This window comes from Schistocerca cancellata, chromosome 1 (genome assembly GCF_023864275.1).
Source record: "Schistocerca cancellata isolate TAMUIC-IGC-003103 chromosome 1, iqSchCanc2.1, whole genome shotgun sequence".
NCBI classification, from domain to species: Eukaryota; Metazoa; Arthropoda; class Insecta; order Orthoptera; family Acrididae; genus Schistocerca; species Schistocerca cancellata.
This window is the reverse complement of record NC_064626.1, coordinates 829,503,278-829,518,928: the sequence shown is the minus strand read 5'-3', so window position 1 is coordinate 829,518,928 and position 15,651 is coordinate 829,503,278. Positions and strand designations below refer to the sequence as shown.

Here is a 15,651-nt window from a genome sequence, read left to right as displayed (position 1 = left end):
AAGAAGTCAAGAAGAAGCAGTCAATGCCCACAGGGTAAATGCTGCATTACCCCCATCGCCGGATACAGAAGATGCGAGCGCGCGCACACGACAGTCATCCACTTGAGATTGGCAGAGGAGATTTCTGCGGAAAGCTCGTGGGCAGTAAACCACTTGATGCGGCTTGAAACCCGAGAATGTTTTATTAATGAATATCGCCGCAAAAGCATACATTCGTACATGTAATTTTTTATTTCTAATACTTCCCTGTGTCATTTTCGTCATCATATTGACTTTTTTATTTGCTATTATTTTTCTTCCTATCATTCTTTTTTGTTTGGAATCTGCCTGTGTCACCTATAATCTGCAACCGAACACCAACAAAGACTACTAATCGGCCAGTAACGTAGCAGCTCGTGTAGCCAATGCGAGGATAGTTTCAGGTAATAAATTACAGCGAGAAATTGCTATTTGCTTTTAGCGCAGAAACTGAATTTTTCCCGACTTGAGTTTGCTCGTAGATGTTAGCAAACAGATCGCTATTTCAGTTCTGCCGCAGACTGTTGACGGCTGTTTTCTCGGATACTTTGTACATCACGAGGCTGTGGTTAGCTTAGCACCGTTAGTTTAAATTTGGGGCTACAAAACGGGCCATATGCCACAGTTTAGTCATTGCTCACTTAAAATCGACTGTCGACAAAGAACCTTGCATTCCGACACACCTCGCAGCGGCCACTTCCAACATCGCTCCACGTTACACATTAACAGCATTTCTCAAGTGACATGCCGTATTTGTCGGTCACCTATAACGGAGAGGTAGGCGGCAGCCTATGTGGCAACACTGTAGCCGCAAGTGACAAGACATTAATTGAGCTATAGAGATCTAGAGCGTACCCAGAATATGAGGTAAAAGGGAGCAACAACTCATGTTTGTTTTCTTATGAATGATGAATGCCGAAGTAATTCTGAGATTTCACGACAAATGGCTCTGGGTAGACTTGCCACTCGTCAGTATCTAATAAAGGTTCCGTCTTTCTTTAAATACATACTGAACTGCTTCATTTCACTGTTTGACAGGGCAGGATACGAGTTCAGTTTGCGATTTTTTAGGGGATGGAGAAGGAGATGGATGAGGGACGGAGCTATGCTCCTGCCCCGCTGGATATGCCCTTGCTGGAGGTCATAAACGTAACAACAGTTCGGACCATAAAGAAAAAGGTCCGACCGTTAACAGTGAGAGTATCGTAGTTATTCCATCTCTCAGCCGGTTTCACACACATAACTGATGTGACGCCACAGCTTGCAGCTTTCTGTAGTGGCACCGTGAGCTACCTACCGTTCACACAGGACGCAACAAATTCTATGTAGTCGCACGGCGTTCAATATGGCGTCAAATGAAATCGTATACACGGGTATCAATGTTACAGTGCGGGTTATGGCATTCAGGGATAAATCGGGGGTCACAAACATATTTATAAAAGAAATAACAGATGGAGGCGAAAAATGCTGTCTTCTAAGGTAAACTAACCAACAGCTGGCATGTAAATATAATCTACACACAAACCACTCTTCCAAGATTTTAGAATCTTATCATTTTCGTTGATGTAGAGATTTCGAATAAATAATTTTTAATTTAACAGCTGCCACATCACATTATTTCTTTCGTATAATCCACGATTTATACAGTGCTTCGCCTCAGAAATAACGGGCCTACTTTTTTGATTACATATTAGGATTATGTATTTATTCATCCAAAAATCTTTTAAGATTTTGGCTACATCATTGGTTTACAAATATTACGCGCGCGAAAGGGGTGCAGCAGAAATTACTCCGCGATAACTGCGACAGAATACTTGTTTCGAAATACAGCCGCCAGGGAGAACTAGTGGAAAGAAAGTGGTACAATAAAGTACAACCAAGATGAACTTTGTGGCATGACAGAAGTTGCGTCTCCTAAGTTGCACCATTAAAAACAGAGTTCACACATGCAACTGCATTGCAACTGTAGTATGCCACTAGCTGTGGTGGCACTTTTGTTGCGTGTGTGAACCCGCCTCTACAGTATATTCCACTGAAATGAAATGATCGTATGGCATTGTTGGCCGGGAGGCCCCATGCGGGGAAGTTCGGCCGCCGTATTGCAAGTCCTTTTTAGTTGACGCCACTGCGGCGACTTGCGAGTCAATGATGAATGAATTGATGATGTAGAACACACAACACCCAGTCATTACGAAGCAGAGCAAATCCTTGACCCCGCCGGGAATCGAATCCGAGACCCTGTGCGCGGTAAGCGGGAACGCTACCGCAAGACCACGAGCTGCGGACAGTATATTCCACTAATAACAATGAGGAATAATCTACCAGCTGCTTCCGAAGTGGGAGAAAGGAGGAAGATCGTAATACGGGAAGTGTGGCCAGTAGCGCAATGAAGTTTTAACTAAAATATACAGGACGGCATAGTAATTCTAATAATAAAAAAACATTGATTAATTAGTGTTTGCACTGTCGGTGTTACAGTTTTTTCTCTCTAGCACCCACCCTATAGCGGAGAACTGAGCAGGCATATGGACATATATTTGGGACAAAACTGAACAACATACAACGCAAGTTATTACTTTTTGCTACGTGTAGAAATCGTACACACGTCGACAGCGAACGAAACGCGAAAATATACTGTTTTAGTCCTTTTATATGACTATTTCTTATTATATTCTATATTATATATTCTATATTATACGTATTCTATATTATGCATATTCTATATTATGCATATTCTATATTATGCATATTATATATTCTATATATTCTATATTCTATATATTCATTCTATATTATACTTCACGTGACTTATGGCTTCTAAGAAGTTTCTTTAAGGCATCTACATATTGATTGTTATGACACGTAGTCCAATACCAATAGCAGGGGCCCTAAAGAACAACTTTGTATTTCCATGCGTTCCAGTCGAACGCATCTGATCACGGCAAAGGAGGATCGCCGTACTGTGCAAGCGCATCGTAACTCGTACTCGTCTGCACCTGTCATCCGAGAATAGTAGTGGGCTCCTTGCAACATTCTGTGTCGTCCCACGCTATTGGTTGGAGACTATCAGCAGCCGGGCTAGGGAACTACCGTCTCATGCGCAGCCTGCCGCTAACACCACAACACAAAATTCTGTGTTCGGAGCTGTGCCGTGACCAGGAAGCACAGACTGCTGGTGAATGGATTTGGTTTGTATTGATAGATCGATTACAGTTCTGCACTACCCCGGATGACCATCGTGTACGTGTACAACACTGAGCTCAGCAGAGCTTCGAATGCTTTGGAGAAGCGCAGTGGTGGTTACTCCAGAGGTGATAGCGTGGGAAGCCAACAGGTACGACTTCAGGTTCAAAATGGTTCAAATGGCTCTGAGCACTATGGGACTCAACGTCTGAGGTCATCAGTCCCCTAGAACTTAGAACTAATTAAACCTAACTAACCTAAGGACATCACACACATCCATGCCCGATGCAGGATTCGAACCTGCGACCGTAGCGGTCACGCGGTTCCAAACTGAAGCGCTTAGAACCGCACGGCCACACCGGCCGGCCCGACTTCAGGTGACGTTCGTTGTGAGTGAGAGACCCCTGACGGCACAACGGTATGTCAAAGACAGCGCGCAATCTGTTTTGTTACCTCCCATGCGACAGTATCGTGGTACCATTTTTCTACAGAACAATGCTCGTCCACACATGGCACATGCCTCTATGAACTGACTGCGTGACGTTGCAGTCCAGCAAGATTCCCAGATCTGTCCTCGACAGAACATGTGCGGGGCCAGCTCGGGTGTCAAGTGAATCCCAGCGCCAGTATGCAGGATACCAACAGTCAGTTACATCAGTTGTAAGCCAGCTTGCCTCGGGAGCGGATGCAACTGTTTTATCACACCCTTCCCAAACGAATCGGTGCATGCTTTCAGGCCAGAGGTGGTGCAATATCATAAGTGAGCTCATACTACTAAATTCACGCTGGTAACACCGGTTTCCGCCCGATCACCGAAGTTAACACTGGGCTCGGTTATACTTCGATGGGTGACCGTCTGGGGAAAAGCAGGTGCCATGGGTTGATGGACACGCAAGTCGCCGAAATGGCGTCCAATGAAAGACTTGCTCCAGGCTCGTATGACGCACGACACTAATCCGCCTCCGTAGCTGAGTGGTACGCCGCACGGTAGCTCAGCGTATTCGGTCAGAGGGTTAGCTGCTCGGAGTAATAAAAGACTGAGTGAACTGATGAACGATGAACTTGAACGGATGTCAAGGGACGTGCGCCTCGAACAAATGCAACGAAAAAAATGCGATAAAAAAAAGTGGTCATTGTGGCATACTGCCATGCGAGGCGCCCAGATTCAAGCTCCAGCCAAGTCGAAGATTTTCTTCGGTCGGAGACTGGCTGTTGTGTTGCCTTCATCATCATTTCATCCTCGACGACACTGACGTCGCCGAAGTGATATCAACTTAAAAGACTTGAAGCAGGTGCTCGGTCTACTCGACAGGAGGACTCTTGCTACCAGCACAAAAAAAGTTGATTTGACCCAGTTTTGTAATCACTGTAATAAAATATAACGCACTCTCTCAATCTGAAGTTTCATTTCGTTTCCTTTTTCGCTTCTGGGCGCTACACTTCTTTTGGGTTGGGGGTTGGGTTGTTTGGGGGAAGAGACCAAACTACGAGGTCATCGGTCTCATCGGATTAGGGAAGGAAGTCGGCCGTGCCCTTTCAAAGGAACCATCCCGGCATTTGCCTGGAGCGATTTAGGGAAATCACGGAAAATCTATATCAGGATGGCCGGACGCGGGATTGAACCGTCGTCCTCCCGAATGCGAGTACAGTGTGCTACACTTCTTTTGCCAAGCAGTCTAGTTTGCGTCGTTTTGCTCAGATGTAAGTATTTCGAACAGAATTACCTCCTCCGTGCCAACCAGCATGGATTTAGGAAACATCAACCATACGATATCAAATTTACTGTCTTCCCGTATGGTATTCTGAAAGTCACGGATCAAGGCAAAGAGGTGACTACAATTCTTGCCTGACACACTAGTGACTCGCCTTGGCTTCCCACAGGTAGAAAAAGAAGGAAGAGAGAGAGAGAGAGAACGTGATAGTGTGGACAGAAGCGCCAAGAGACAAAACTGCTGGCAGCATGGAAGCAGCGGTACGGCTACCGACCTGTAATTCCTAACGGGGCGCACCGGCGGCGCCGGCCGGAGGGCCCTCCTGGGCAGCGAGAAGAAGCGCGGCGTGACCGGCAGCGAGCGCCTGCGGGGCGACTTGGGCTTGGTGCGGCGGCTGGGCGCCCGCGGCCGCGCCACCACGGCCGCGTAGCCCGGCTCCGCCTCCGCTTCCGCCTCCGCCTCCGCCTCCTGGTCGGCTTCCGCCTCCGCCTCCGGCTCGTGCTCCGCCTCCGACGGCAGCGACTCCGCGCCGCGAGACGTGGCATCCTCGTCGGCGAGCGACGTGCCGCGGGACGACCCGGCCGCCCGCCGCCGCAGCCTCCGCGGCGCCACCGGCGGCTGCCGCGGGCCCGGCTCGCCCTCTCCCTCCCCGGGAATGATGTAGTCCGGCTCCAGCGCCAGCGCCGCCTGCAGCACCCGCACTCCCTGTTCTCAGCAGCCCACTCAGGCAATTCACCACTGATCAATTCACAAGAGAAGACGAAGTAAATATTCCAGAATTCGAATCGAGAACAGCTGCTAACATACGTAGAAGTAAATATCCTCGGGGGTAGTGAAGCAACTCAGATCACTTAATAAAAGCAAGTCTTCCAGTCCAGACTGTATACCAATTAGGTTCCTTTCGGAGTATGCTGATGCATTAGCTCCATACTTAAAAATCATTTACAACCGTTCGCTCGACGAAAGATCTGTACCCAAAGACTGGAAAGTTGCACAGATCACACCAATATTCAAGAAAGGTAGTAGCAGTAATCCACTAAATTACGGCAGTTGAACGGAATGGACAGTGTCTTGAAAGGAGCATATAAGATGAACATCAACAAAAGCAAAACGAGGATAATGGAATGTAGTTGAATTAAGTCTGGTGATGCTGATGGAATTAGATTAGGAAATGAGACACTTAAAGTAGTAAATGAGTTTTGCTATTTGAGGAGCAAAATAACTGATGATGGTCGAAGTAGAGAGGATATAAAATGTAGACTGTCAATGGCAAGAAAAGCGTTTCTGAAGAAGAGAGATTTGTTAACATCGAGTATAGATTTAAGTGTCAGGAAGTCGTTTCTGAAAGTATTTGTATGGAGTGTAGCCATGTATGGAAGTGAAACATGGACGATAAATAGTTTGGACAAGAAAAGAATAGAAGCTTTCGAAATGTGGTGCTACAGAAGGATGCTAAACATTATATGGGTAGACCACATAACTAATGAGGAGGTACTGAATAGGATTGGGGAAGAGTTTGTGGCACAACTTAACTAGAAGAAGGGATTGGTTGGTAGGACGTGTTCTGAGGCATCAAGGGATCACCAATTTAGTACTGGAGGGCAGCGTGGACGGTAAAAATCGTAGAGGGAGACCAAGAGATGAATACACTAAACAGATCCAGAAGGATGTAGGCTGCAGTACGTACTGGGATATGAAGAAGCTTTCACAGGATAGAGTGGCATCGAGAGCTGCATCAAACCAATCTCAGGACTGAAGACCACAACAACAACAACATCGTTAACGTCGATATGCATCAGGATTTTAGAACATATATTGTGTTCAAACATTATGAATTACCTCGAAGGAAACAGTCTATTGACACACAGTCAACATGGGTTTAGAAAACATCGTTTCTGTGAAACACAACTATCTCTTTATTCACATGAGGTGCCGAGTGCTATTGACAAGGGATGTCAGATCGATTAAGTAATCCTGGATTTCCGGAAGACTTTTGTCACTGTACCACCCAAGCGGCTCGTAGTAAAATTGCGTGCTTATGGAATATCGTCTCAGTTATGTGACTGGATTTGCGATTTCCTGTCAGAGAGGTCACAGTTCGTAGTAATTGACAGAAAGTCATCGAGCAAAACAGAAGTGATTTCAGGCGTTCCCCAAGGTAATGTTATAGGCCCTTTGCTGTTCCTTATCTATATAAACGATTTGGGAGACAATCTGAGCAGCCGTCTTCGGTTGTTTGCAGATGACGCTGTCGTTTATCGACTAATAAAGTCATCAGAAGATCAAAACAAACCGCAAAACGATTTAGAAAAAAAAATATCTGAATGGTGCGAAAAGTGGCAGTTGACCCTACATAACGAAAAGTGAGAGGTGATCCATATGAGTGCTAAAAGGAACTCTTTAAACTTCGGTTACACGATAAACCAGCCTAATCTAAAAGCCGTAAATTCAACTAAATACCTAGGTATTACAATTACGAACAACTTAAATTGGAAGGAACACATAGAAAATGTTGTGGGGAAGGCTAACCAAAGACTGCGTTTTATTGGCAGGACACTTAGGAAATGTAACAGACCTACTGCGCGGTGTGGGATTCTTACCAGATACGACTAACGGAGCTCATCAAAAAAGTTCAAAGAAAGGCAACGCGTTTTCTATTATCGCGAAATATGGGAGAGAGTGTCACAGAAATGATACAGGTTTTGGGCTGGAAATCATTAAAAGAAAGGCGTTTTTCGTTGCGACGGAACCTTCTCACGAAATTTCAACCACCAACTTCCTTCTCCGAATCCGAAAATATTTTGTTGACACCGGCGTACATAGGGTGGAACGATCACCGCGATAAAATAAGGGAAATCAGAGCTCGTACGGAAAGATAGAGGTGTTTATTCTTTCCGCGCGCTATACGAGATTGGAATAAAAGACAATTGTGAAGGTGGTTCGATGAACCCTCTGCCAGGCACTTAAATATCATTTGCAGAGTATCTATGTAGATATAGATGTAGATCATGTTCAAAATGGTTCAAATGGCTCTGAGCACTATGGGACTTAAGATCTGAGGTCATCAGTCCCCCAAAACTTAGAACTACTTAAAATGAACTAACCTATCACACACATCCATGCTGGAATCAGGATTCGAACCCGCGACCGTAGCAGTCGCGCGGTTCCGGTCAGAGACGCCTAGAACCGCTCGGTCATTGAGGCCGGCACTGATCATGTTATTCCATGACATTGTCAATGGGGAGACACGCGATCTGTTGCTGGCTAAAAATCCTACGTCAAGACCGCAAGTTTTCTTTACTGATGACCGCTTTCAGCTCATTGGCGAGTCATCTTCAGGTCTAAAACACCGAAAATTGCATATAACAGACGAACGATAAAAAATACATCCAGTATTTGAATTTCCATTATACACTACATATCAATCTAAATTGTTCACTGCATGAGAGTCACTACACATCGTCGTATTCATAGATCTAAGTTGCCCTTGTGACGTAAAAAATCATATAGGCAAAATGGCAAAATGTTAAAAATAATAAAAAATAAAAAACAGTAAGTACTGAATGTACTTTTAATTCTTATCATTTAAATAACAGATAATACTTAGTGTTTATTTATTGCAAATGTATTGATATGATTATAATTTCTCGCATTTATATAATGTAAGTCTACAAAAAAATTTCGTTATATTAACGTCCTTTGTCTTACTAGAGTCACGTCTGTGTTAAATTATTTGGATGGTAGCGCTATCTGGCAGCCAATATTTTCGTGTATCCATGGTGCTACAACTCAATCAGTTGGCAGACAGCTGTCACACAGACACTTCTTTGTTTCTATTATGAATATTAGAAGTGATATCTTGCTTACATCCAACCATGGGTGGTGCAACAATCATTTATGTCGATTGTTTGTACACATGTGTGGCGATATGAGCACAAAACCAATATTTGGCTAGTGATTAACGTTGTCAGTTTACATAATCATCTCTGATTTTTCATTAAAGTGAGGTGTTTTATACCACTCACCATATTATTATTTAACTAGGGCGATTTAGACCTAACATTGCGACGATGTGTAATGATTGTCATACACTGAACAACATTTTACAGTGGTGTGTATTGCATCGCCCCCATGAACCATGGACCTTGCCGTTGGTGGGGAGGCTTGCGTGCCTCAGCGATACAGATAGCCGCACCGTAGGTGCAACCACAACGGAGGGGTATCTGTTGAGAGGCCAGACAAACGCGTGGTTCCTGAAGAGGGGCAGCAGCTTTTTCAGTAGTTGCAGGGGCAACAGTCTGTATGATTGACTGATCTGGCCTTGTAACACTAACCGAAACGACCTTGCTGTGCTGGTACTGCGAACGGTTGAAAGCAAGGGGAAACTACAGTCGTAATTTTTCCCGAGGGCATGCAGCTTTACTGTATGGTTAATGATGATGGCGTCCTCTTGGGTAAAATATTCCGGAGGTAAAATAGTCCCCCATTTGGATCTCCGGGCGGGGACTACTCAGGAGGACGTCGTTATCAGGAGAAATAAAACTGGCGTTCTACGGATCGGAGCGTGGAAGGTCAGATCCCTTAATCGGGCAGGTAGGTTAGAAAATTTAAAAAGGGAAATAGCTAGGTTAAAGTTAGATATAGTGGGAATTAGTGAAGTTCGGTGGCAGGAGGAACAAGACTTTTGGTCAGGCGAATACAGGGTTATAAATACAAAATCAAATAGGGGTAATGCAGGAGTAGGTTTAATAATGAATAAAAAAAATAGGAATGCGGGTAAGCTACTAAAAACAGCATAGTGAACGCATTATTGTGGCCAAGATAGACACGAAGCCCACGCCTACTACAGTAGTACAAGTTTATATGCCAACTAGTTCTGCAGATGACGAAGAAATTGAAGAAATGTATGATGAAATAAAAGAAATTATTCAGATAGTGAAGGGAGGCGAAAATTTAATAGTCATGGGTGACTGGAATTCGGTAGTAGGGAAAGGGGGGGGGGGGGGAGGAAACGTAGTAGGTGAATATGGATTGGGGCTAAGAAATGAAAGAGGAAGCCGCCTGGTAGAATTTTGCACAGAGCACAACTTAATCATAGCTAACACTTGGTTCAAGAATCATAAAAGAAGGTTGTATACATGGAAGGAGCCTGGAGATACTGACAGATTTCAGATAGATTATATAATGGTAAGACAGAGATTTAGGAACCAGGTTTTAAATTGTACGACGTTTCCAGGGGCAGATGTGGACACTGACCACAATCTATTGGTTATGAACTGTAGATTAAAACTGAAGAAACTGCAAAAAGGTGGGAATTTAAGGAGATGGGACCTGGATAAACTGACTAAACCAGAGGTTGTACAGAGTTTCAAGGAGAGCGTAAGGGAAAAATGACAGGAATGGGGGACTTATCTCACTAGAGGTAAGATAGATACTGCCTCCAGGAAAATTAAAGAGACCTTTGGAGAAAGGAGAACCACTTGCATGAATATCAAGAGCTTTGATGGAAACCCAGTTCTAAGCAAAGAAGGGAAGGCAGAAAGGTGGAAGGAGTGTATAGAGGGTCTATACAAGGGCGATGTACTTGCGGACAATATTATGGAAAGGGAAGAGGATGTAGATGAAGATGAAATGGGAGATATGATACTGCGTGAGGAGTTTGACAGAGCACTGAAAGACCTGAGTCGAAAGAAGGCCTCGGGAGTAGACAACATTCCATTAGAACTACTGACGGCCTTGAGAGAGCCAGTCCTGACAAAACTCCACCATCTGGTGAGCAAGATGTATGAGACAGGCGAAATTCCCTCAGGCTTCAAGAAGAATATAATAATTCCAATGCCAAAGAAAGCAGGTGTTGACAGATGTGAAAATTACCGAACTATCAGTTTAATAAGTCACGGCTGCAAAATACTAACGCAAATTCTTTACAGACGAATGGAAAAACTAGTAGAAGCCGACCTTGGCGAAGATCAGTTTGGATTCCGTAGAAATATTGGAACACGTGAGGCAATACTGACCCTACGACTTATCTTAGAAGCTAGATTAAGGAAAGGCAAACCTACGTTTCTAGCATTTGTAGACTTAGAGAAAGCTTTTGACAATGTTGACTGGAATACTCTCTTTCAAATTCTGAAGGTGGCAGGGGTAAAATAAAGGGAGAGAAAGGCTATTTACAATTTGTACAGAAACCAGATGGCGGTTATAAGAGTCGAGGGGTATGAAAGGGAAGCAATGGTTGGGAAGGGAGTGAGACAGGGTTGTAGCCTATCCCCGATGTTATTCAATCTGTATATTGAGCAAGCAATAAAGGAAACAAAAGTAAAGTTCGGAGTAGGTATTAAAATTCATGGAGAAGAAATAAAAACTTTGAGGTTCGCCGATGACATTGTAATTCTGTCAGAGACAGTAAAGGACTTGGAACAGCAGTTGAACGGATTGGATACTGTCTTGAAAGGAGGATATAAGATGAACATCAGCAAAAGCAAAACGAGGATAATGGAATGTAGTCGAATTAAGTCGGGTGATGCTGAGGGTATTAGATTAGGAAATGAGACACTTAAAGTAGTAAAGGAGTTTTGCTATTTGGGGAGCAAAATAACTGATGATGGTCGAAGTAGAGAGGATATAAAATGTAGAGTGGCAATGGCAAGGAAAGCGTTTCTGAAGAAAAGAAATTTGTTAACATCGAGTATAGATTTAAGTGTCAGGAAGTCGTTTCTGGAAGTATTTGTATGGAGTGTAGCCATATATGGAAGTGAAACATGGACGATAGATAGCTCAGACAAGAAGAGAATAGAAGCTTTCGAAATGTGGTGCTACAGAAGAATGCTGAAGATTAGATGGGTAGATCACATAACTAATGGGGAGGTATTGAACAGAATTGGAGAGAAGTTTGTGACACAGCTTGACTAGAAGAAGGGATCGGTTGGTAGGACATGTTCTGAGGCATCAAGGGATCACCAATTTAGTATTGGAGTGCAGCGTGGAGGGTAAAAATCGTAGAGGGAGACCAAGAGATGAATACACCAAGCAGATTCAGGAGGATGATAGGTTGCAGTAGGTAGTGGGAGATGAAGAAGCTTGCACAGAATAGAGTAGCATGGAGAGCTGCATCAAACCAGTCTCTGGACTGAAGACCACAACAACAACAACAACAACGTGTATTGCATAATGGAAATTCAAACACTGAGTGTATTTTTTGTCGTTCTCTTTTTATATGCCATTTTCTGCATTTTAGATCTGAAGATAGCTCCTCACTTACATGAAAGTGGCAATCACTAAAGAAAACTTGTGATCTTGACGTATAAGTTTTACCCACACATGTTTCTTCACTGATCGGTGGTGCAGCAATAAGAGAGACAAAGATTACTTCCCCAACCCCGCTATGGAATGCAAGACATTAACCACCGCAGAGGTTGACTACATCTTATATTGGTCTCCATTTTTCCCAACGATCCCTCAATCTCCAGTTAAGTTATTTCACCTTCCGGTGTAACCATTCGTACCTCTCCATTAATTCTGCAAAACAGTAATTATAGACAAAACAGCCGTTCCCGATATCTTCACTTCACAGTCCACAGACATCCAATCCACCCAGGAAAAAAACACTAAAACATCTTGGGCTAACGTTCGATCGAAAATCTAACTTGGAAATCCCACCTACTAACAACCCAAACGAAATCTCGTAATGGACTAAAACTACTAATTGGCCGAACACGGACTAAATCCTTCCAATATCAGGCTTGACGTCTACTGGGACATCTTGCTTTATACGTCACACGAGAACGAACTGCATTCTTTCTACACCGAAGAGCTAAAGAAACTGGTACACCTGCATAATATAGTGTAGTGTCCCCGCGAGCCGCAGAAGAGAGCAACACGACGTGGCATTGGACTCGACTAATGTCTGAAGTAGTGCTGGAGGGAAATGACAGCATGAATCCTGCAGGCCTGTCCATAAATCGGTAAGTGTACGAGGGGGTGGAGATCTCGTCCGATCAACACGTTGCAAGGCATCCTAGATATTCTCAATAGGGGAGTTTGGTGGCCATTGGAAGTGTTTAAACTCAGAAGAGTGTTCCTGGAGCCACTCTGTAGCAATTCACCATGTGTGGGGTGTCGCATTGTCCTGCCGGAATTGCCCACGTCCGTCGGAATGCACAGTGGGCATGACAAGAATGGATGCAGGTGGTCAGACAGGATGCTTACTTACGTGTCACCTGTCAGAGTCGTATCTAGACGCATCGGGGATCCCATATCATTCCAACTGCACTCGTCCCACACTATTAAAGAGCCTCCACCAGCTTGTGCAGTCCCCTGCTGACATGCAGGGTCAATAGATTCATGAGGTTATCTCCATACCCGTACACGCTGATCCGCTCGATACAATTTGAAACGAGACTCGTTCGACCAGGCAACATATTTTTAGTCATCAACAGTCCAATGTCGGTGTTGGCAGGCCCAGGCGAGGCGTAAAGCCTTGTGTCGTGCAATCATTAAGGGTACACGAGTGGGTCTTCGGTTCCGAAAACCCATGTCTATGATGTTTCGTTGAATGGCTCGCACGTTGACATTTGTCGATGGCACAGCATTGAAATCTGTAGCAATTTGCGGAAGGGTTCTGTCACGTTGAACGGTTCTCTTCAGTCGTCGCCGGTCCTGTTGTGGGATCTTTTTCCGGCAGCAGCGATGTCGGAGATTTGATATTTTACCAGATTCCTGATATTCATGGCACACTCCTGAAATGGTCGTACTGGAAAATCCCCACTTCATCGCTACCTCAGAGATGCTATGTCCCATCGTTCATGCTCCGACTACAAAACAACATTCAAACTCACTTAAATGTTGATAACCTGCCATTGTGGCAGCAGCAACCGATCTAACGACTGCGACAGACACTTGTTGTCTTATATAGCTGTTGCCGACCGCAGCGTCGTATTCTGCCTGTTTACATATCTGTATTTGAATACGCATGCCTATACCAGTTTCTTTGGCGCTTCAGTGTACACTCTCTATACACCACGAGCATGTCGGCTTTTTCTGCATTGGCAAATCCCATTGTTCGCTCACGACCTGCTGCTTGGACTGTCACGCACTAACTGACTAGCAAGTGTGGCCGAGCGGTTTTAGGCGCTACAGTCTGGCACCGCGAGACCGCTACGGTCGCAGGTCGAATCCTGCCTCGGGCATGGATGTGTGTGATGTTCCTAGGTTAGTTAGGTTTAAGTAGTTCTAACTTCTAGGGGACTGATGACCTCAGATGTTAAGTCCCATAGTGCTCAGAGCCATTTGAACCATTTGATTAGCAAGTAGCAATGCACTGAAGGAAACACAAGCGCAGGGTAAGGAAACGTAACATCTACGCAGGTTGAATGGCACAAATAAGGGTCTATGCGGAAACTTTTCAAAATACGATATCTCGTAAACGACTCGCACTAGAATCTTGCAACAAACATCCATGAAATTTAATTTACCCTACTTTCAGTTTATTAATGTCACCCGTGGTCTAGGGATCTGAAGATGGATAGTTCATTTCCTTTTTTTAATGGTAGAGTTAAAGTGGCGGTGCCAAATAGGGGTGGTTTTGATTTTATATATTTTTTATATTTAGAGATTAAACTTAGCTACATGAGAAGATAGATCCACGACCTATAAAAAGGAGAAGTAATAGAAAAAAATAAAAATAAAGAAAATGGCTGAGTGGGTAGGCTGACGGTTTACGAACGTAAAGGACGAGCGTTCTACTCTAACTGGAGTCAGTTGTAATTTTTTTTTTATTTTGATCTCTGCAGGTGATATTTTAAACCTTAATTCGCTACAAATTGTGGAGTTGTGGGCATTTCTAGGTTCCACATTCCTTCAAGAAATTCCGTTTTATAATAGTCTAATCCTTAAACAGACAGACAAATGATCTTAAAGAAAAAAGATAGCGTATTTGTTTAGTAATCAAAACGTTCCCGATCTCAGGTTATAACCCCGTCACCGCTTATATTTTGAATAATAATCAGCATTGGTGGCTGAAGACTTCCGGTATAAGAGGTCACCCTCATTCAGCCAACGGCCTTGACAGAGAGGGCGAAGGAGCGGACAGAGGTTCAGGGCACTCTCTTGCCCTTTGGGTGGGAAATTGCCCAAAAAGCGGAAGAATCAGCAATGATCAACGGCATGAGATTGCAGAAGGCAATGGAAACCACTGCATTAATGGCACATAACATGTATTCAAAGGACATGTGGCCTGTAATTGATCATGATGATCTCTCCATTGGCTAAAGATTCCGGAATCGTATCCCATTCGGATCTCCGGGAGGGGACGGCCAAGGAAGAGGTTATCATGAGAAAAACATTGAATAACCGGCGCAAGGATAAAGTTCTAGAAGTCGGGATATGGAATGTCAGTAGCTTGAACGTGGTAGAGAAGCTAGAAAATCTGAAAAGAGAAATGCAAAGTCTCAATCTAGGAAATGAAATGGAAAGAAGACAAGGATTTGTGGCCAGACGAGGATAGGGTACTGTCAACAGCAGCAGAAAATGTTATAACGGGAGCAAGATTCGGTATGAATAGGAAGATAGGGCAGAGAGTGTGTTATTGTGAACAGTTCCGTGGTAGGATTGTTCTCATCAGAATCGAGAGCAAACGTATTTTTAATTATACTTACATGGATAAGGTGTCTGTTCTTTCAGACATGTCCGAAAGAACAGACACCACTGATGACCTGCAGCTGTCTAGAACGAAATTGGA

General features: G+C 44.1%; 1 protein-coding gene across 5 annotated transcripts in view; it reads right to left on the bottom strand.

Annotated features, from left to right (window-relative positions):
• LOC126188626 (titin-like) overlaps positions 1 to 15,651 on the bottom strand; it is a 471,513-nt gene that overhangs the window by 62,810 nt on the left and 393,052 nt on the right. For all 5 annotated transcript variants that reach the window (XM_049930244.1, XM_049930252.1, XM_049930236.1 and 2 more), the window contains one exon: positions 5,188 to 5,600. In XM_049930244.1, the coding sequence (XP_049786201.1) occupies positions 5,188 to 5,600 (413 nt within the window). The remainder of the gene's footprint in view (positions 1 to 5,187; positions 5,601 to 15,651) is intronic.